The 21400-nt window shown below is 40.2% G+C and overlaps 1 protein-coding gene across 1 annotated transcript in view; it reads left to right on the top strand.

Annotated features, from left to right (window-relative positions):
- Window positions 1-21400, top strand: part of cdh13 (cadherin 13, H-cadherin (heart)) — a 268654-nt gene that overhangs the window by 64498 nt on the left and 182756 nt on the right. The window contains exon 2 of the mRNA XM_029523215.1: window positions 10777-10897. Coding sequence (XP_029379075.1) covers window positions 10777-10897 — 121 coding nt within the window. The remainder of the gene's footprint in view (window positions 1-10776; window positions 10898-21400) is intronic.

The raw sequence follows: 21400 nt of genomic DNA on the forward strand, positions 1-21400 counted from the left end.
TTAACCTTTCTGCGCTGCTGACAGTCGGCATGATTAACACGCCGTCTACTGACTCATGCACATGAACAATGTTATGTAAGGCACGAAGGGAAGTTAAGAGATGGAGGGAAGATGAATATATATCATGCAAAACAAGCTTGCATTAATGAATATGGTGAGTCAAGAAGAAAGAGGACAGACAGAGGAAGGGGAGGGTTTTGTGCAGGACAGGAGGGTTTGAAGAGAGTATCAGCAGTAGCCAGTTAACTTTTTGATGGATGGAGCTCAGCTAGAAAGGAGAAAGGAAAGCTGATAACAACAGATAAGCTGTGAGACTAACAAACACAGACCTCAATCCTTTACTTCAAGCGACCACCCAGACCCGATACACAGGTGCCACCCACCAGCCTCTCAACAACAGTTTTAGACGCAGACTATGTGATGACACAGGCATGCAGAATCTACTTTCTCAGACTTACCAATATGTAATCACTTATTATTCACCCCGATGCATCACTGACTGACACCGGCCTTTGACAGCTTGTGTTCAGGAGCAAGCACCTGATTAGAGACATTTCAAACTTGAATTGTATTGCAATTTGCAGTCTTTGAGAGCAAAGCTTGATAGTATCAGCATTCTTAAGTTAGCTCTCAGACAGCACCTGAAAAGGTTTGACCTCCCCGTCAATATGGGACCATTTTAGCTTTGGAAACCCCGCGCGGCGCATTGGGTTTCCGTCGGTCACTGCCACAGCCGAGAGCTTAATTGGGGAAAAAAAAGAAAGCCTTTTCTGTAGCTGTTGTTTAGACACAACAAATTCAAAACAAAGACAGGCAAAAGTCACCGGTATATTTATCTCCTCTTCAAGTTTACTTACCGAGGCCATTAGACAAAACAACCCTTTCAAGGTGAACGAGCATGCCATCTAGATAAGGCTGAAAGTGCTGAGATTGACGTGCCAAATCCCAAAAGGGAAGAAATAAAGTGCACTCAAATGAATTCTGCTGGATAGCAGCTGCTGCCTGCAGCTGACGCTCTTTTTTGTTTTCCAGTTGCTCACTTCACACCTCTTTCTCTCGCTCTCTCTTATTCTGTCCATTCCTGCGCAGTGAAGCGAGAGGTGTGTGAAGTAGAAGTATTGACAACCTTGCCAACTACAGAGGGATTTGAGCGGAGTGACGGTGAGGAAATGATACTGTCAGGGTTACACCAGCTCACTCACCTTGCATCTCCGTAGCCCCCACAGGGAAAGTTGGCTTTGCATCACAATGGGACTTGTCTGCACAGATAAAATGCAACACTAAAAGTTCCCAAGTCTGGTCATTACATGGTATCGAGTGCCAGGAAGCTCTTTGAACCAGTCACCAGGCCAATTTTGCACTTGTTTTTGATGTGCCAGGAAAGTGGGCTCTGTTAGTTCAGCTCGACTGTGAGTCTGGAATTCATGAAAAGAAATGATTTGGTAAATACACACTGAACTTCACGTTGGCACATTTGAAATATTTTTGTTTAACAAATATATTATTTGTCCAACAACAGCTTTGGAAAAACCAAACAAAATTTTGCTTCGATTTAAGGGTCTTTTGCCTGAAATTAACTTTCTCTACGTTGATAACCTTTTTAAAGAATTTTTGTTTAATGGAAAAAAATTGAATACCGCCATACAGTATATCAACAAATGTGAGACATTAATCTTGAAAAATCCATTTTATTCATGAAGATGGAGACAGAGCACCAACGGGTGCTGAGGTCAGGTGTACCAGTCCAGTTTAAATTCAAAAATGGTTTTTTTTTTTTTTTTTTTTTTTTTTTAATATATGTGTCTCAGAACAGTATATCTACGTTTGGCTGTGGGATGCCGGGTTCATTCCCAGAAGAACAGATGGGTCATGAGATCTGCAGAATTTCTATGCTTACTGCTGGTTTTACGCCATCACCATGCGCTAGGACTCGCAATTTATCATCACCTTAATGGGATTTGTTAGTTGTAATACTTGATAATTATTTTGAGCGTTGTTCCTAACGTGCAGCTAATCTCATGGATGATCATTGTTTCACACAAACCTGGAGTAGACACACTTAAAAGTACAGAAGTACAAAACAACATGTTCATGTGTGTATTAGCCCTGAATGCCTTTTTATTTCACCTCAATTCAGTTCATGAAACTTTATTTGTCCCCAGAGGAAAATTTAAAGGGCACATAGAGTAGATTAAAAAAAAAAAAACCCAAAAACAAACACACACCACTTTTGGCGCCGTCTTTTCTGACCCCCCTCTACTTTCTCTATTATTACTACCTGAAAATTGCATTCACGCGGTGACAACAACCACCCACCAGCGTCCGAGGTATTTTTTTTATTTTTTCTCTCCTTGCTCGGCCGATCTCCCTCCATCGTGGTGCTGTGTGTTTACTGCTCCAGTGTTGTTTTACAGGCCCAGCAGGTGTGGCCAGGGTTCAGCAGCCTGGGCCAGGAACCAGATGGTTTCATGACTCAGGTGCTCCATGCCTGGCTAACCTGCCAGCTGCTGGTGTCTCAGTCTCAACCTGATTGATTCCCTCTCTCTCCCTCTCTCCCCTGTCTGTCCTCCTCCTCTGGCTTCACCATGGGCCACAGTACTGGATGGCCCCTATAGCGAGGTGTGTGCACTGACATTCACCTTGATGGAGACGGAGGCGATGCAAGATTGAGGGAGAAAAGGGATATGTAAAGCTGGGGAGGGAGAGAGTGTGGCTGGATGAAATGTCAGGCTGCTGGCAGGTTGATTGGCCCAGGATCATTTGGCAAACTACCCAGCATGCATGCTGAAACAAAAAGACGGACATCCATGCATGTTGCCTGGCTCGGTGGAAAACTGGCAAATTCAGTGCCTGGATCTCATTTTGCACTGAATTTATGTGACATTGAAGTCTTTAATGCCTCACACTTTCTTCACCGCTTAAGTGGCAACTTAAAGTTGATGTTTAGTCATATTTACTGATAAAAGACACTGCATTTCACATTTTATGGATCAAGCAGTGCATTACACTGTTAAATCTGAACCATGGATGTTCTCTGAGCCAGTTATCCTGAAACTTGTCTTTGGGCTGCTGCCTTAGCTCAGTAATGTTCCCATTGCCTACTGGAGGATTAATAATGTCAACGTTGATATCACAAGCACAACCATTTGTGCAAGTCTTTTCATATTCTGTTTTTATTCCTAGCAGGAGACTGAGCCACAGTTCATCAGTCCGTTTTTGCATGCCTTCAAGTTCACATAATTGTCTGGATGTCTGCATATGCTAGTGAGACATTAGAGGGGCCTCCTCGGCTTTCAGAGAAGGAAGGGGAGAGTGCAAAATGTGTTGGCCAGGGTGGAAATAAGTCCTTCTAAAGCCGTGCCTCCGGGTAGTCGTTCTGTGTCCTCCACCGGTGCTGAACATTATCAGATGCTGCTGTAAGTTTGTGTAAATTGTATGAGCCAAATTTACAGGGGTCACTGAAATTAAGCACAATGTCCACAATCTGGTCAAATCCGAATATGCAGATGTGCACACTTCTTCACCCATCTTATCTGTACAATATTAAAGAGTACACAAGAGAAGGAGCAGTGAAACACCTTCCAATGACATTAGTTGAAGCCAAAATATATCTGTATCTAACAAATATAAGTAAATCTCACATGCCACAATGATTTATTTTTTCCGTTCCACAGAAAATAAATTATTTACATTAAGTCGTAAATTACAATTTTCTTCTTAGAAATAACATTTCATTGGTAATTAAAGATAAAAGAGCAATGGCTATAGGCTAAGCAGACAATGGTCTATACTTAAAAGAAAAATTTAAAGATGGACTGCCAAATGTTTGGTTTAAAGTCCTCAGGCACCCACGGTATTAAAGTAGAGCTCAATAAAGAGAAATAAATCAGAATAATAAAGAAATTAGAGCGCATGAAAGATAGAGAGGGGCAGAAACGTACCTATACGTTTCGTTTATATCACTCAGTCTACTACATATGTAATCACATCCCATCTCACAGCAATCTCGGCCCCTTTCCCCTCCTTCACCCTCTTCAGCAAATATCAGACGTAGTGGCCCTCTCCATCTCTATCCATCAGATGTACTGTGGATTCTTGAGGCAGTATTGATTTCCAGCAGAGGTGACATTTACTATGTGCTCTGCCAAGTCATTGCCTTAATCACCTGACTGGTCCTTCACACTTGAACTGAATCAGATGTCAAACATTCAAGTGATGAGCTGTGGCTACTCCTCCCTTGTGAATATGAGTTCACTGACATCATAGCTACTGCAGCGAAAGCGGCAAACTGAAGGCCACGCTGACCAGTTCATTCATTTTTAATCAAAACTTCTGTCTGCACATCATTTGAGATGTTACACTTGTACTCTACATTGCGAAATAGTGTCCGTGTGATGATGGCAGTGCCCACATTATTCCACGCACTTCAATGAAACAAAAGCTATTTTAATGCATTGCTTTGTTTCTTTTCTGCACTTTTAACCTTGCTGGGAATCGACCTTATAGTGAGACAGCATGATCTAATACTGGAAGTAAAGTGTATGGATCTTTCCTCCTGATTGAGCATTCCTGCACTACACTTAGAGAGCTAACATATTCCTAAAGATCTCTACTCCAAGTGCTTGTCAGTAGATAGCCGTATTAATTTCCCCCTCATGCAAACTGATCTATATGAACCTGATCCACTCTGTGTTTTTGCTCCATCCTTCAGGGCTTTCTTGATTTTTTTCTTTTTCTGTCTGTACTCCCGCTTTCTTTTAGGTTTAAAAATAACAATAATATTCTATTGTAATCCGAGTCAATGATGCCTAACCATCTGCCTTGGCTGCGTGCAGAGGTTGTTTGTTTTTATCTATAATGAATCCTAATTTAACTAGCATGGTGCTTATCTTTTGGATCTTCTATTTGTGGTTTGCCCCACTCACACATACTTCAGTAAGCGCTTACAGATGTATTTATCTCTCTGGCTCTGTGTCGATCATGTCATTAAGGTTGAGCAAAAGACACAATTTTCCACAGGTCCAGCGTTGCTTGGGCTTGATAATTGCTCCTGCTGGATAGATATTGTTTTTGTGCACCCAATGCTCTTTGTTTCCCCTCGACTGGACCATAGTAATCCCACTATGAAGCACTTTGCTTTGGCAGAGTCTTACTGAGCCAATCACTGTGGAACAATGATGGCTTCACAGAGACATCAAGCAGACAAGATAGTGAAGCTGAAACACAAAGAAAATCAATTAATGTCTCTCATTGGACCCCTCTGGAGAAAACACGTTGTGAAGTTCAGGAGGAGATGATTTACATCCTACACAAGTCACGTCATGCTGTGTCTGTTTGTAAGTGCGTTTAGATGCATGTTTTGACTTGTTACTTTACGCAGTGTGGATTTCAGCTCTTTGATATCAGCGGACACTTTTTGTCTGGGCCTTGAATTTCATATGCAGATTGATTTATTTTAAGTATATTCAGAAAAACTCAGAATTACTGTCTTCAATGATGGCATGTAGTTATACATGCATATGCGGTTGCTTAAGATTTGATAGAAAGTACAACCAAATCCCATGAGGTGCAAAAGAACAGACCCCAGCGAACACATCACATTGATGTGAAGTACACATAATTTCAAGTGACGAGATGACAGCTCATACAGCTAAAGTATTTTTGATTAATATAAATCCAGACAAGAGAAGGAACAAGGAGTCAGCAGGTTTTGTTTTTCTTTGTGGGTTCCACTAGCCTTTTGTAAATCCAATAATAAATCTTTTAAACTGGGTGGCATCGTTCAAATTAAATTAAAATCTGCCAGTGAAGATTTTTCCAATGTATCTTTAGTGCAGTCCAATCAAAACGAATCAGTTTTACAAAGAGGGAGTCACTGTGGCTTTTGGAGCTGGAGCATTAGTTCTAATGTAGCAGTTTCATGGAACCACACATCACACCGAACTTCACCAACAATCGACTTTTATTAAAGGCATAAGTTAGCAATGGATCTTTTAATGTGAAGGAACGGTGAAATAACTTGATGAAAATGATTAGAAAAACTAAAGTTCAGTCACATTAGAGTAAACAAATACAAAAAGGAAACAAATTATTGTCCTAAGGCAAGTAGAGGCAAGTTTCATAGTTCTGTAAAATGAAATGAAATTTTCCCATATTAATATTCTTTTTGTTCAGCTGCTGTTGCTCATATTTTACTCTGAATAAGTCGAAAAACATTGCATGTTTTTTTTTTTTTTTTTTAATAACATAATAATCTTAAAGGACTGTTGCAAGGAACTGTTCTTCATTTGAAAATAGTAGTAAACTTTATAACAAAGCTACAGTTTGACTTTATGCTTGGCCTGAAGAATCTACAGAAAACCTCCAGCTCCCTTCAGCTTTAGAGAACTTTACGGGTTTAGGCTCATTGGAAAATTGCCTGGCCCATCACTTTACTGTTTGGGTTCACTCATCAGTTTTATAGCCTTGTTTTCGGACACAGCTGGTTTTATTGAAGAGCTCTGAAAACCTAAAACACACCCCCTTCTCAGCACTGCACAGTAGACACAGTTAGCAGCCAGCTGACGTTCAAGATATGACACTCAGGAGTTAGTGGAGACCAAAGGATGGTGAATATTGGATTTAAATTCAACAGAGGACCAGTAACACAACTTGCGTTGAATGCTAAAAGTTATTTTTACTGTGTTACTCTCATATTGAGTTTTTAGCCCGCTGAGAAACTCAGTCAACCTTTGACAGCCTTTCCTCTACATTAATTTAGTAGCAACTCTAGTGGAGTTAATACAACGTTAATTAGTCGCAAGAGCACGGCCTTGAAAGTGACGTGACGTCAGGCCTCAGGTCAGAGAGTCAGAGGAGAGTCGTCCTGGAAAGTAGGGCAGCAGCTCACCAGAGAAAAGGTAGACTTCAGACTTAAGATAACTCATAATAGATTTTACAAGTTAAATAGACATTCGCAAACTATTGATAGCCAGCTAATGTTACTTCACATACCGGTAGCCTGTATGGCTGAGGTGTATAGTTTGTAGTGGTTGTAAGGGAAAAAGCCATTTTCAACAAATACAAGAAACACTGTTTGCTGTTTGTTATTTATTTATTCTGTAAAGAGTGACTTGACTTGAGTAATGTTGCGTCATAACAGCTGGTTGTATAAACAAGTAAGTCACAACTTTTACATAACCACCTCAAAAATTATAATACATCAAGTTACTGTTACAAGGAGGTGCAAGTGAGGACTGAATGAACTTCAGGTAATGACAAACTATCACTACAATTATACAAAATTCATTTTTGTCTGTAAGAAGCCAATATGTTTCAATAATAAGTCTATTGACAGAAAAAAATTAACAACCCCATCATTACATCGATCAAAAAAATTGTTTAAAAGTAAAAATACAGATTAGCAGCCATCAAAGGTAAAAAAACAAAACAAAACGTATTAACATCAGTGGAGTTACTCCAAATCCAAGTTTGAATGAGCGCCTTTGGTTACCCATGCTTTGTGTTTTACCTCTTTACAACAGATATTGATGTTTGTATTCATTGCATCCTAATCCTTGTGAGCTGAAAATGGAACTCTCAACTCATATAAAATTGCTGACAAGCTTCAACACGGTCTACAGAATGTGTGTATATTGAATTTGATCCTTTAGCTGTGCTCCAAGCGTGGACAAAGTGCACCAGAATAAGAACAAAGAAAGCCCTGATACAGATCACTGTCTGTGGGATAATGAATTTTTTATGATGATGTCATAGGTCACCCTGTGTGGCCAAAATTATATAACCTGCATTTGTTTAGTGCTCTCTGCTTTTCTAAAGGCAAATATTGCATACAAAAAAAAAAAAAAAAGGCTTTTGCAAACAGTGTTGTCATTGTCAATGTGTTGCCGTAATGTTTTTGCCGTCCCACTGCATTTCACTGGAGTTAGATGATAGCATCCACCCCTTAATGGACATTAAAGGGACACCCATGTTAGCGTGTGTGTGTTTGCATGTGTGCCCCATGCATTGTTGTGACACTGTCAGCCCTCTGCCCTTTTAGACAGCCTGATTGAGTTTATGGACCAACAAGCATTGTATCCCACCTTGTCAGGAAAGCTAGTGATAGAACTGAATTAACATTTTGACAGCAGCAGGGAAAGCGTTAAATCCCCCCGGGGGCAGCGATTGCGTCGCAGGGACATTATATGCAATAACCGCCGTGGCTGAATGTCTGCCAAAGCTTGCTCATCATGCAGGCAGGTCTCCGCAGATACATCTAAAAGCTGCTGTGTTTAAAGTAGAACTCATGCGATGAATCACATTAGTGTCTTTCCAAAACCAATGAATAAGTAGAAGTAATCTTATTGTCATTTGATGGGATATTGACTCAGACAAATGTCACGAGAAAGCGTTTCTATTTCATCAGTCCTGTTTCCATCTTGAGATTCCTTAAAATGTTGCTTTTCTCTATTCTGAACGGAAAGGTTCCTTTGTGTTGTTTTTACCCTAATTTGGAAGGGAATCGTGTCTTGACACTGCAAAGCATCCAATTATTATCTCATTGTTAAAGCACTTTTGGCATTTCCAGGGGAATTATTAGAGGCGGGGTCAAGAAATGAGCAGGTGGGATGTCACTGGTTGACAGATGGCAGAGTTTGGCAGGTACATATCACATGTGCCACGCTACACCTGATTATAGCACCTTCTGTGTAATGACAACAATTCCCCAGAATAAATATTGGAATGTGTCAGGAAAAAAAGAGATGAATTTTGCTAAATATTTAAAGATAATAAGAGAACAATTTACAAAGTTATGTTTTCTAGAGATGGCTGAATACAAAATTGGATTCCATCTACTAATGAGGGATGAAATTGTGTATCTGTCCTCTCTCACCTTTACCTACTCTACTCTAACTACCTTGTCTAGTTTCAGTTCATTATATGGAAACCTTTTCATAATACTCAGCTAATCTATTAATGAGCCTCAGAGCTTTTCATCTCCTTTCTGTCTGCTTCCGTACAGTTTGCGTACGTGATTTGCTCCTCGGTGCTCAATACAAAGATGACCCACCTCCTGTAGCGATGGCTGTGTTTACAATAAATCATTTGGGTTTGTTCGTCTTGCTAAAATCATGAAGCTCCTGGTTTCCAGAGCTGCTGTATCTGTTGTGTATCTGTCGGAAGTCTTGCCTCCAAATTGATCTTGAATTTTGTAATGATATCAAATGGTAGCCAAACTATCTGAAAACATTATTTTCACTTACATCTTGACTCTGGAATGAGGATTCCTAGAAATGGAAATCACTTCATAGGACTCCTCAGAACTACTCCTGACATGACATCATTCAGGACAAAGACAGGTCATGCTTGCTTAATGCTGAAATCACGCGGTCAAAGTGGTGTATGTATGTGTGTGTGTGTGTGTGTAGTTGGAAAGTAGCCCTCCCTCTTGCTATCCCTCTCTCCCTCTTACTCTCTTTGCCACGCAGATTTTAGCTGGCAACTTACAAAATCCTTCTGACCTGAACTCAGTCTGACAGATGATATTTCTTTACATCTGAAGAAAATGTAATATATTGTAATTTATCTTGACAAATTACCACAGTGTATGCACTCATCTTTCAAGCTCTACTTTTAGATTTGGTATTAAGCAGTATCTTGTAAATCTGTACTGAGCTTACGCTTTTCTTAATTTTTCCAGTGACTTATATTTCACTTCTGAAAATAGTTTTTCAGAAGCTGGCTCGTGAAGAGAGAGCACATAAAGCAAAATCATTTCCAGTAATAATATTGATTAAAAAAATGTGTTTGGTTTTGTCATGATTGACCAAAGACGAACTTTGCTGCAATTTTAAATAACTCACTTTACTTTTTAGAAGATGAATTGATAAATAACATCAGTGTGCTGTTAAAAGGAAACAACCTGGGACGTACCTTTGAATGAATTCATTGCCTAGATGTGTTTGTTTATTTCTACATCTATTGGCATTAAATGGGGCTCTCTTAAGAGACCAGTTGAGGTGCCACACTTTGCACTACATTCCATGGGAGCTGGAATGGAGGTTGATTTGCAAAAAAAACAAACTATTCATTTCCCTTCACAAATTTTAAATCAAATGATTGACCAAAAGTCAAGGGCAGCAGTGAAGATTATTGTAAATTTGAAAAACAAGATTGATATTTTGACTTGCTGAGCTTTAAGAAAGAAAAGTGAAGTCGCTAAACATGCCCTTTTTGAACCTCTCTGAATCAAGCCCACAGACAATTTTCATTTAGCACCATTGGAAGCCTGATCCACACCAAATCATAGGATGAAATTTTGTGGCTAATTAACAAAGTGTCAGGCTTGCATGAACTCTACAAAGGTTTGTGTCTGTTTCAAAGTGTAAATGAGCAACTTTCATTAGAAACCAGGGTAGAAAAAAAAAAAAATATTTACTGTCAATAGATTTTATTATAATGTTGTGTGATATCGTAACTAAAAACTTCTGTAAAATTGGTTGCCAAGTTGTGAATCTAAGTGTTAAGTTGTTATGAATATACTCCAAAAATATAAAAACTGGTCACACTGTTGTGAATCTGTAAGAGTCCAATAATGTCAAAAAGTCCAAAGTGAAATAAATAAGTTATACTTTTTTGACAGCTGCAAAACTTGAGTATCTTCTTTAGCCTGATATGGTTTTTTTCAGGATTAAGCTGTTGTTATTTCTTTCATTTATCCTCCTGTGCAGTGACATCGTGTTCGAGTGTATTATCCTGATATCGCTGTTTTGTTTTCTTTTGTCTGTGTTGCAGGTTGCTCATGTGGGTGGCCAAAAGGATGGAGGCCACGACGGCTGTGTGCCCGGCTTCCAGGTCAAACACTACCAGGTGGTGTACAGTGGACCTTTCCAGAAAGGCCAGCCGCTTATACAAGGTCAGTGAAAATGGGCAGAACAAAGACAAACAGTATTAAGTCTAACTTTTCCTAATTTGAAGTTCACTCTGTCCGAATATCGGTTGTTCCATCACACAAACCTGCATGTGGCTGTACAGAAGCATACAAACACAGACCCTCAGGCTGCATGTCTGGTTCCTGAGGATTTGAACAGCATATGCATTTGAGCTGTGCGGATTAAAGCACAGATTCCCCCTCCAGGTCGAGGTGATGTTCTATCTCTCAACAGGAGATAGAACTGGTTGCTTTTTTGCATCGCATTGACAACAACAACAGTGAAATAACTTGTGTCTGGAAATGAATTATTCTCATTGATTTAGGGATATTTACAAAAGTCACCCCCCCCCTTCTTTTGTTCCTCCCCTGGAAAACATCTTTGCACTGCTGTTAACTGTGAATGTGTCGTGTGCTCGTATGCGCCCATTTGCCTTGTGCTGATTATTCTGCTGACTTTCAGTCCCGATACACCAGTTACCTTGCTTGAGTGGGCATAGCCTGGCCTGAGTTATATTTTAAGAAACAAATGTGTGAGCTCTGCAGGTTTATGATAAAAGCATAAAAAAAAAATCGAGACAGGGTTGAGAGGGGGGTTTCTGTTGTTTGCAACCGAGGTGGTCCATGGAGGCCTACTCCACACTTCTGAGACAGTCAGGAGGCAGCCTTGTCATCCTTTTGTTACTGGCCATGACCAATCAGATTCCCCACAGACCTCTGCACTGCAAGCCTCAGACCACACAAGTCCAGTCTCAACTCTAAATTGCTGCCACAGCTTACTGGTTCAGTCCAGCTCCTCTGGGAGCCCTGGGCAATGCCTATCTACAACCGTGCTCTTTCTCCACAGAGATCAGCAATAATGTATGCTGGCTTGCAGTCTGCTCCTCCGGGGAGCAATCTCTCCACGGAGATCAACAATGAGCAGCCGGCTACCGGTGGCTGTGCTACAGAGTTCTGGAAGTTTTTTTACGAATTCATTTGCTTAGCAATTCATGTATTCTCTTTTGCATTGAGTTGTAGCGGTTTTATTTGCTTAAGATGATGAAATACAACGGAAATATGTAAATTCAAATGGGAATAATTTATAGTTTGTTAATGAAGTCTGTCATGTATTGTTTTCATTCCACTTTCATTATTCAGCCACTTCGTTGTTGATTTCGTCACACCACTGTGTTGCGTTGCTTTCCACATTACCAAGCGACGTCAGAATGTCACCTGCTTCTGTGGCTTGAGCATCATCCGGTGCCTGCAGAGGGGTTTTTACACAGCACAACTTTTTCAAGTGCCACTCTACTTACCGACAGCCTTTTAAATTGAAAATACATACTTCTCTACCTTAGACGGCAAAATATGACAAATGGGAGCGTTTTCTCCTTCAGTCTTTTATTTCTTCTTTTTTGGATTTATTGTGTTTGATTCGGTCAGCCAGTGAGACATTTTGTCATCTGGAGGCTCAGCAGTGCGTGCAGTCGGAGACAGAACTCAGTTCTGCTTTAGCGCTCTTCTCTGGCACGACAGAGTGGTTCCATTACCTTGAATATACTCTTGTCAGCAGAAACACTTCTCACCGTGGGATCCTGCTGCTCACAAGTTATGGACAAAAGCATAGGCAAGGTAGTGCCCACCAAGCGCACAAATACACACAAACACACATGCTGTAACAAGTTAATGTATGCGTGGAAACCTTGCACACATACACAGATGGATGCCTGACAAAGATTTGACAATTTGACAAAGTAGGCAACATTGAAGGATTTATAGATTTTTTTTTTTTTTTTTTTTTTCTCCCCCCTTTGGTCATCACAGTGAAACTCCAGGTGCTATATATATACACACACACACACACACACACACACACACAGATAGATAGATACAAGTATGTATGCTTCTTAACATGTTCAAAGGAAAATTCTTTGTGAGGACAAATAGCTCAGTGGATTTAACAGTATATGTGGATTTCAGAGGGAGCATCAAGGCCATTTTGCCCTCTCACTGTCCTTTTGGTTCAAACTGAACAAATTGTCTGCTGAGAATGAGTGTGATTCAAACAGAGTGCCAGAGGCTGTAGCCGGGCCCAGCGACACATGCAGATTTATGCAAATTCAGCTCGGTCCTGTGCCACCCGATGTAGACCTTCCTGTGTAATTACCAGCAGAGGGGCGGTCTGTTAGCGGGAGATACCTGTTGGCGCAGACTCGGGTTCAAGGGCACGTATCTCAGAGACAGACACATCCACATACAGGGTGAAAACGTTCACTCTTTAAACATGTTTATTGGCACCTTGACTTTCCATCACCACTGCGGCTCCTCCTTTCTTGCTCTTGCTACTTACCTTTGCCCATCTATCCATCCATCCTCTGTGCGCTCCACCTCTTCTTCTCCTCCTCTGACACGGTTGGCCATAGCTTACATGAAAGATTGATGCATGTGCAAATAGAGAATCGAATGGAAACGGGAATACGTTGCAAACACGATGGCTCACTCTCTTTCACCTTGTGACCTCAGTAGGCTCATAATTTCAGACGAGGTAAATGAATAGATCGAAGTCGAGACACTTTTATACTGATATACTACTTGTCGTCAGACACATGGCCCTCAGGAGAAAAGGGGTGCTCCATCTCTATCCCTGCAAGATGACATCATTTGATTATTGCAGTCCCAGTGGTTTCATCATTCAATCAGGAAACTGCACCTGATACACACTAAAGGTTAACTATGCATCCGTTTCAAAGACTGAAGCTGTCAAAGATTGTTTTGCAAAATCACTTTCTTCCAAATATTTGAATGTACCAATAGATTTAGTGAAATTACACTAAAATCTGCAATACAACATTGAAGTGTTCCACATTTAACCCCAGGCTGGCTGTGGTCTCCAGCTCAACTTGGAAAACCACGCTGAACAAAGCAAAAATTAATTTCAAAATATCAAGATTTTAATAATAAAAGCCTGGAAGTTTCTTTTTACCAAGCTGTTGAATTTATTCAGGTGTAAGAGATGTTTGACCTGATGGTGAGGAACACCGTTTCTCCTGAATAATAAGTATGATGAAAAATGGACTGCAATTTATGAAACTAGACTTTGCAATTTCTGAGGAATTTATGGCGGGATTGTTGGCATATGGAGAAGCTGATGATAAACTGCAATTTTGGTCACAAAAAGAAACTTCATTCATTCATCTTCAACCGCATATTCGTTTCTGGGTCACAGGGGGCGCTGGAGCCAATCCCAGCTCACACTGGGCGAGGGCAGGGTCACCCTGGACCGGTCACCAGGGCATCGGAGGGCCAACACACAGAGACAGACAGAGACCAACAACCACTCACACTCAGACCTACGGACAATTTAGAGTCACCAGTTAACCGAGACATGCATGTCTTTGGATGATGGGAGGAAACCCATGCAGACACGGGGAAAACATGCTCACTCCACACAGAAAGGTTCCAAGCCAGGAAATGAACCTGCAACCTTCTTATTGTGGGGCAAGAGCGCTAACCACTAACCATGAACCCAATGAAGGCTACGGTACTGGTTAAGAAATCTTTAATACTCCACCATGGATAGAAATATACTGTAAATAAAAACCATTGATAGCTTGTTCTTTTATCAAATTTTAATCTTTTAAATGCAACAATTTAGAATAAAAGAAAAGGTTTAAGGACTCTATTTTTTTCTCTTTAAGGACTATATTTTTAATATAATTTCTTGTTTCTATCTGTCTTCACAGACTGAGAAACAAAGGGCTTAATGACAGTGTCGCACCAGATGATAGGTGTTAAGAAGTTAACAACAGAAATAATCTGCTCAGTGTTTTCAAACCACATTGAAGTATATTTGCAGCGAAAACCACAGTGTGTGTGTGAGTCAGATGCTTTTTGTATGTACAGTGGAAAGTGTGTGTTTCAGCACTGTGGAAGAGAAGTCAGTCCATGTTTGATAAACACCACAGAAGTCTTATTAACATCTGATCAGAAACAGCTCCACTCGCATGTTGAGCTGAGTTAAACATGGAGTCAAGCAGAGAGACTAACTAGGACTTTGAAACCCTGATGGCTGCTGCTTTATATTCTCTAACGGAGAAGATCGTGACGTGTGCAGCTCTGTTGAAATTGGCCTACAGTGTGACCTGATAATTGCATAGACTGGGCAGATACCTGAGCAGGTGTCTCCGGTTCAAAACCTGGCTGGTGCAACTCTTTCTTGCATGTCCCTGCCCTCTTTCTCACCCTTCCTTTCCATTATGGTAAAGTAAACTAAAAAAAAAAAAAAAAAAAAAGCCCCACACTTTCTGATTTTCTGTTATTATTTAAGAGTACAGCCAGTTGGTGGATGCTACTCTGCTTTAAAGCACAATTAAAATTCTGAGTCAGTTTGCTGTGGTAGCCATATTTTGTCAAATAACACAAAGTAGGTTACATTCAGTAAAAAAAAAAAAACATAAAAAAACTGAAAATTGTTGCCAAGGGGACATGTTAAGTGGAAAATTGAACATTAACACCTTTTTCATCCAACAATAATTTCTGTGGCAGCAAAATGCTGACAAGCTGTGAAATATATTTTGGAATTTATGAGATGTGTCTCAGGAAAGTAATATTTGGAAATTCCTGATTGAATCGCATGTGTGAGACTTGTTAGATGCTGGTAAAGTCAACTGAAGAAGAATAACCCAGAAAACAGCAACGACCTGCAACAGCAACCGCTAACAGTGGAAACGTGAAACATACTGTAGATGGACAAAAAAAAACATGTCTTTTCAAAGAGCCTTGTCCTGAGTCAAATGTGGACTTTATTTTTATATGACCTCTGTCTCCACAGGGTGGAGATACATTAGCTGGAGCAGGTGGCAAATGGCATTCACTGAAGATTGAATTGGGTTGTCAGGTCTGAAAAGTTACTTTAATAGCTCTTTCTCTGAGTGGGTTCTGCCACAATGCTGAGAAATACAGCAATGAGGTGTATTGATTGGTGTGATAGCTCACCTTAGTTTTGCAAGCTGTTTGTTTCTTCCATCGCTGCCGCCCCACTCAGTAAAGTTGATGCAGCGTGCCGTCATCAACCCCGACCGGCCGACAAAAATAATGATACCACATAATACCGGCAGCGGTGTTACTGTGCAGACACTGGACTCCTGCATGAATGTGCATAGCTGCGAGTGAGCCTCCTCCAAGAGAGCTTTCATAAAAGGACATTATAATCGGTTAATTTATGCAAACCTTAGGTGAAAATGCAGTTTAGATTTTTACGGCGTACTGGGAAGCTATAGGGCAAACCGCGCTGACAGCCGATAAAACGTGGAGAAGAAATGAGGAGAGCCACCTTATCTGTATCCTGCAGAGCAAGACCAAGGCTCTCTGAGGCATTCCGCAGTCCCACCACCAAACATGATTACTCCCAAAAACATGGCAGCCTCCAGCATTTTCTATAGCATCACTCACATTTCTTAATTAAGCATGCCTTAAGTCTACAAAAATGAAAAAGGAAAAAAAAAAAGCTTACCTGAAGGAGATTGGCCTCACTGGGCTTGGCACGGCGTGCAAAGCCTTCCACTTTGTGTTGAGAAGCAGTTTGCGGCCGCGCCGCTCTCCTGGCTGGCACGAGGCCTGAGGCATATTAACTGCATTAAACTACAAAGACCTTCTCAGTGGTGCGATTCTTGTCTCTCGTCTGTGTTCCCTCCGACTCCATCATAGAGGCAATTTAAAAGTACTTGAATTCTGATGTAGCTTAGTGGTTTTTTTGATAAATTGGACAAATGGAACAGCTCTCTACTGCTCTTATTTTTCCCTCTGTCCCATTCGGCGCTACTTTCCAAGTTTAGGTGATAAAGTTTCCTCTACCTCTTGCTCAAAACGCACAATAATGTTGTTCAGGGGGATTTGTTACACTGCAAACACCACACGCAAACACAAACACGCATGCAGATACACTTTGAGAAGTATTTATCGTTCATCAAATACTCCATCATGCCGCATATGAAAGATGACTTTTGTGATTTATTTCCAGCTGTAGAGGTTGTTTACTTCCTCAGATACACCTCATCCAAATGTCTGTTCTCATGCAGGAGATTGCTCTGGTACATTGCTTTTATTCTCGACTCAGCCCACTAAATGCATTACTCACTGTATTATGTGGAACACCTAGCACATCGGTTCAACCCTTTTGTGATGCTACTGAGCACCTCATTATTTCACCACTGTTTCTTTTGGCAAACAGCCATCAGATGTTCTCCAGTTAAAAAAAACAAAACAAAACAAACAAAAAAAAAAAAAAAACAAGCAGCAATTCAAGCATTTTATTTACCAGTAAGCATAATAAGAGCATAGTTTAACCATCTGTTTATTGATGTTATTCAGAATAATATCATTGTGTTTCAGGGCCTTATTCAGTTGTGCTTTTGTCTGATGGTATTTGCATAAACTGTAGGAGAAAGTCAATTAAAAACAGAGATTCACAGCATGGAGATTGAGCGGGACTATAAACAGTCTGCCTTTATGGTAAGTGAAGACTCCACACTACACCTGCCTTCTCGGAGGCGGATGCACGAATTGATGCTCTCAGTTGCACCTCTCTGCATGAGACGGCGCGTATCTGGATCACGCCACTCTCGCGTCGGTAACGGCGTAGCGTATTAATCACCTTCCGTAGCTGGAGTCACCAAGACCAGCAGCATCTTTTCTGCCATCTTTTCAATTCAACCATAAATCAAGGTGTGCTTTTGATAAATGGCTTTAATTACAGGGAAGACCATTAGAAATATGGGTATGTAGGTGTGTGTGTGTGTGTGTGTGTGTGTGTGTGTGTGTGTGTGTGTGTGTATGAAGATGTATGTGGGTGGGTGGGTGGCTCTACTGTTGATATGTTTGTGAATCCGAGCGATGTTGGGACAACATGCCTAGCATAGGCCTGGTGTTTGTTTTTAACAGGTGATTATGTAGGTGAGGAGAGAACACGCATAATGAACGAAGTCACTCGGGTCTGGCCCACAACTGCCTTCAACTTTAAATGGGTCGACTTGGAACTGAAGGCTGCTGGTCGACAGCGGCGGGGGCGGGGGGGACACACACCCTTCTGTATAACTGTATTTGGTCCGTTCCACACTTTAAAATGTGATTTGCTGGAACGAAGAGATCGCACAGTAGAACTACTAAATGAGGTCGTACAAAATGTTGCAGATAATCGGCTGAATGTTTTTTGTTTTTCTGTCGGTGTACGTGTCGTACATTATTATGCACATTATGATCATGTGCACATCATATATGCATTCCCATTTGGTTTTTGCTCTACATGAAGAGGATTACATACGAGGTAAAACGTATGATAAATCAGACCCTTTTATAGCCATTATATTGCTGAGCTGTACAGGGTAACACATTGGATGGTGTTTCAGTTATGCACTTTCAATCTGACTTATTTCAACTATTGAGCAGCTTTATTGATGCTAAGATCAATGTAATGCAATTAATTGTGCTGGCACTATTAATTTTCATTGCATATGACATACAGTGCACCTGCTGCTGGCTGTAAAGGGGTGTCTTGGTCTACCGGCATACAAGCTGGCATCCAAAGCCCTGAGAGGCTGCAATCAGAGAGCATCAGAAGCACAGGGACAGTTGTGCCAAGACCCCATCTGCAATCATGGTGGAACTGGCTGCTGCCTGATATATCCTCGCTATTTCTTTCGTTCTCTCTCTCTCCGTCTGTCTTTTCATCTTATCTGTGTCTGTCCTTTGTCTCTGGCTTATTTTTCCTCTTACCTTCTGCCTATACTCATGTGATGGCTCTGCCTAACCTACTTAACAGGGAAAAAATGTACATTTCTGATGCAAATTGAAGTTACATCTGCTGGTAGGTCTAACAAACAACATTCACAGCTCTCCTGGAATGGAAAATAAACTCCACATGTTTAATTCAATGCAAGGCTGTTCACCAAGAGGGTGTTCATCAATTAGTAACATGATGTTTTTAATTGCAGCTTTGACGGAATTTAGGGAGCAGGTCTTGGCAAAGCAGATACGAACTGTCATGATTAATATTATATTATTCTGATCAGAAGTTGGCACATCTTCATTTGGAAATCAGAAATCACAGTCAATCAGAGCAGTTTTGCTCCAGCTGTGAATCTAGTCGGGAACATCCTGTAGGTTTTTTTTTATAGATGCTTCTTTTAAAGCAACATGGTTTTCTCATTCAGCATACATCTGTAGAAATCAAAAAGTTACAGTACAGCTAGTACAAGTTCCCATGTCAATAATATGCGGCCGGGATTTTCCTCAACGATTTTCTTCTTCATCAAGTCCTTATGTGCTTCATACATACTTGCTAAGTGAAGGAATGAAAATCACTAGTCTCTGAAAGCCACCATTCATTACACTATTATGTTTAAATAATTGCAATTTTTTTTTAACATTTGCCTCTGTGATGAAGAATGTTAGTGTCGGACAAAGCACCAAAACCACGTTTGCATTTAGCGATTTACATCAGCTGAAAGTGCCTTTGACTGAAGCAGTTATTTCCTTCAATATTTCAATTTACTAAGAAGGCGCGTTATGTGGAATTTACCACAGTTCAGTTTGATTTTCTCCTCCTTCATAAAATGCTCAGTGATGCCTGTGGGCAATTGCGCCCTGGCCCACACCTGGCCTTGGCAAACTGACTGATTTAAATAAGATTTGATAAAATTAGATGTCTGATCTACTTTTGGAGATAAAAAGCCTTTGACCACCCTTATGAAAAACTTCAAATTCAACTTTGGTATTGTGGTGTGATTGTTTTTTTTTTTTTTTTTTTTTTTTTTGTTTCTTTCTTTGTTTATTTTCTCTTTTTTTTTTTTTTTTTTTTTTTTTTTTTGCACTCACGAGATTAATTTGGTCCAAGACAGGTTCACTGAGCTCTCATAACAGCATTTCGAACCACTGGATACCACATCAATAGCACTTCCTGGTGTAACGGTTTTAGATACCCTGCCCATCGCATGTGGTGGTTCCATTTTAAGCAACACTACATTAAAGTCAATATTTTTTATTTATTTAATTTTCTGTCAAGGTTTTGACTCCTCGAGAGTTTAGTATTTTTGCTGTTGTAAAAACATGCAGTTTAACAAAATCTTCAGAAAGGGCACATTGGTGTCCACCATGTGCATTTAAGTATTCACATGTGAATTAGAAATATTGCACGAAGCACCGTAGAAACTATTTACATATTACATTTATTTATGTTATTTAAATATTTATAATTTATAATTCGTTTGATTGAACTGTTCTGTGCGAAAATCATCAAAAGTAAAATTTGGTGACTTAAAAAAAAAAAAAAGCTCAGCGATCACGATCAAAACTAGTTTGTGGGTTTGGATTGTACGTTATAAAACTTTGCTTTGTATTCGCTCCTCTGTTTGTTGACTTGCCCAACACATACTGGGAGTGATGTAATTACTTGTTATGCTCCATTAAGGTGTTATGAAGTTGATTTTATTCCAATCACCAGATAATTTGCTTTGGCAGAGTTACATCCAGCTCTACATTTACTTGGTCTTCGGTTGGCAATGGAAGTGTGTGTTTCTGTGTTTATCTGCAAATGTAAAACTTTGTGTGTGTGTGTGTGTTTGTATGTGGTTGTGGTTATGTTTTATATGTGTTTTATACTTTTTCCCAGCAACAGCTTTAGAGGACAGTTGTCAAAGGCGCTGCGCTTCGTTTTTGTCTCTACATTATCATAAACATCTGCACCACATTATTTTCTATCCCCCCCTCCATTCATTCCTTGCATACGTTATTTCCATGCACTGCAAAAAGTATTACACTAATTATAAGAAGGAAAGTTTGGTTGCAGTGATGAGACATAGGCAGCTGTGCTTGTGTTATTTTGGAATACCTGGTCTTTCATGATAAGACTGCGAACGTGAACACAACGAATCCCTGAATTTTCAGTTCTCAAATAAGAATATAGCTGTCAGTCAGTTGCAAATGCTATCTAGTCTACTTTACATTTTCATACTCTATCTTCAGGTCATGCTTAAAATTAAATCCTCAATAATCTCCCTGAAAAGGTAAATACAATGTCCTAAATGTAATACCCTTTAAAATTTGGCCTCATTTATCACTTTGCCAGTTTCTTGTCTTTATTTTCTGCCCTTATCTGACCAGTAGCAGTTTTCTGACTTGCAATCAGACAAATTTTGCAAGTTGGAGGGCAATCAAAAGTGTGAAATGGAACCACAAGAAAATGAAAGCGCTCAAGAACTTTTTTTTTTTTTTCTTGCATTATTTTGCACAACAGTTAGTTGAGACCAAGAGAATGTATTGGACAAGAGGCACTGGGGCGTTTTAACTACCCATGTTACTCTGCTTTACAGAGGTGCTATTAACTGTTACAATAATTGTCTTTATGTATCTTTGAAATCCCCGGGGAACAGGGAACATGTCTCTGAAAATACCTGAGCAACTTTCTACCAGGTGCAGAAGGCCTCTATCTGCAGCTCAGCGGGGGCCACAGAA

Source organism: Echeneis naucrates, chromosome 16 (assembly GCF_900963305.1).
Source record: "Echeneis naucrates chromosome 16, fEcheNa1.1, whole genome shotgun sequence".
NCBI lineage: Eukaryota > Metazoa > Chordata > Actinopteri > Carangiformes > Echeneidae > Echeneis > Echeneis naucrates.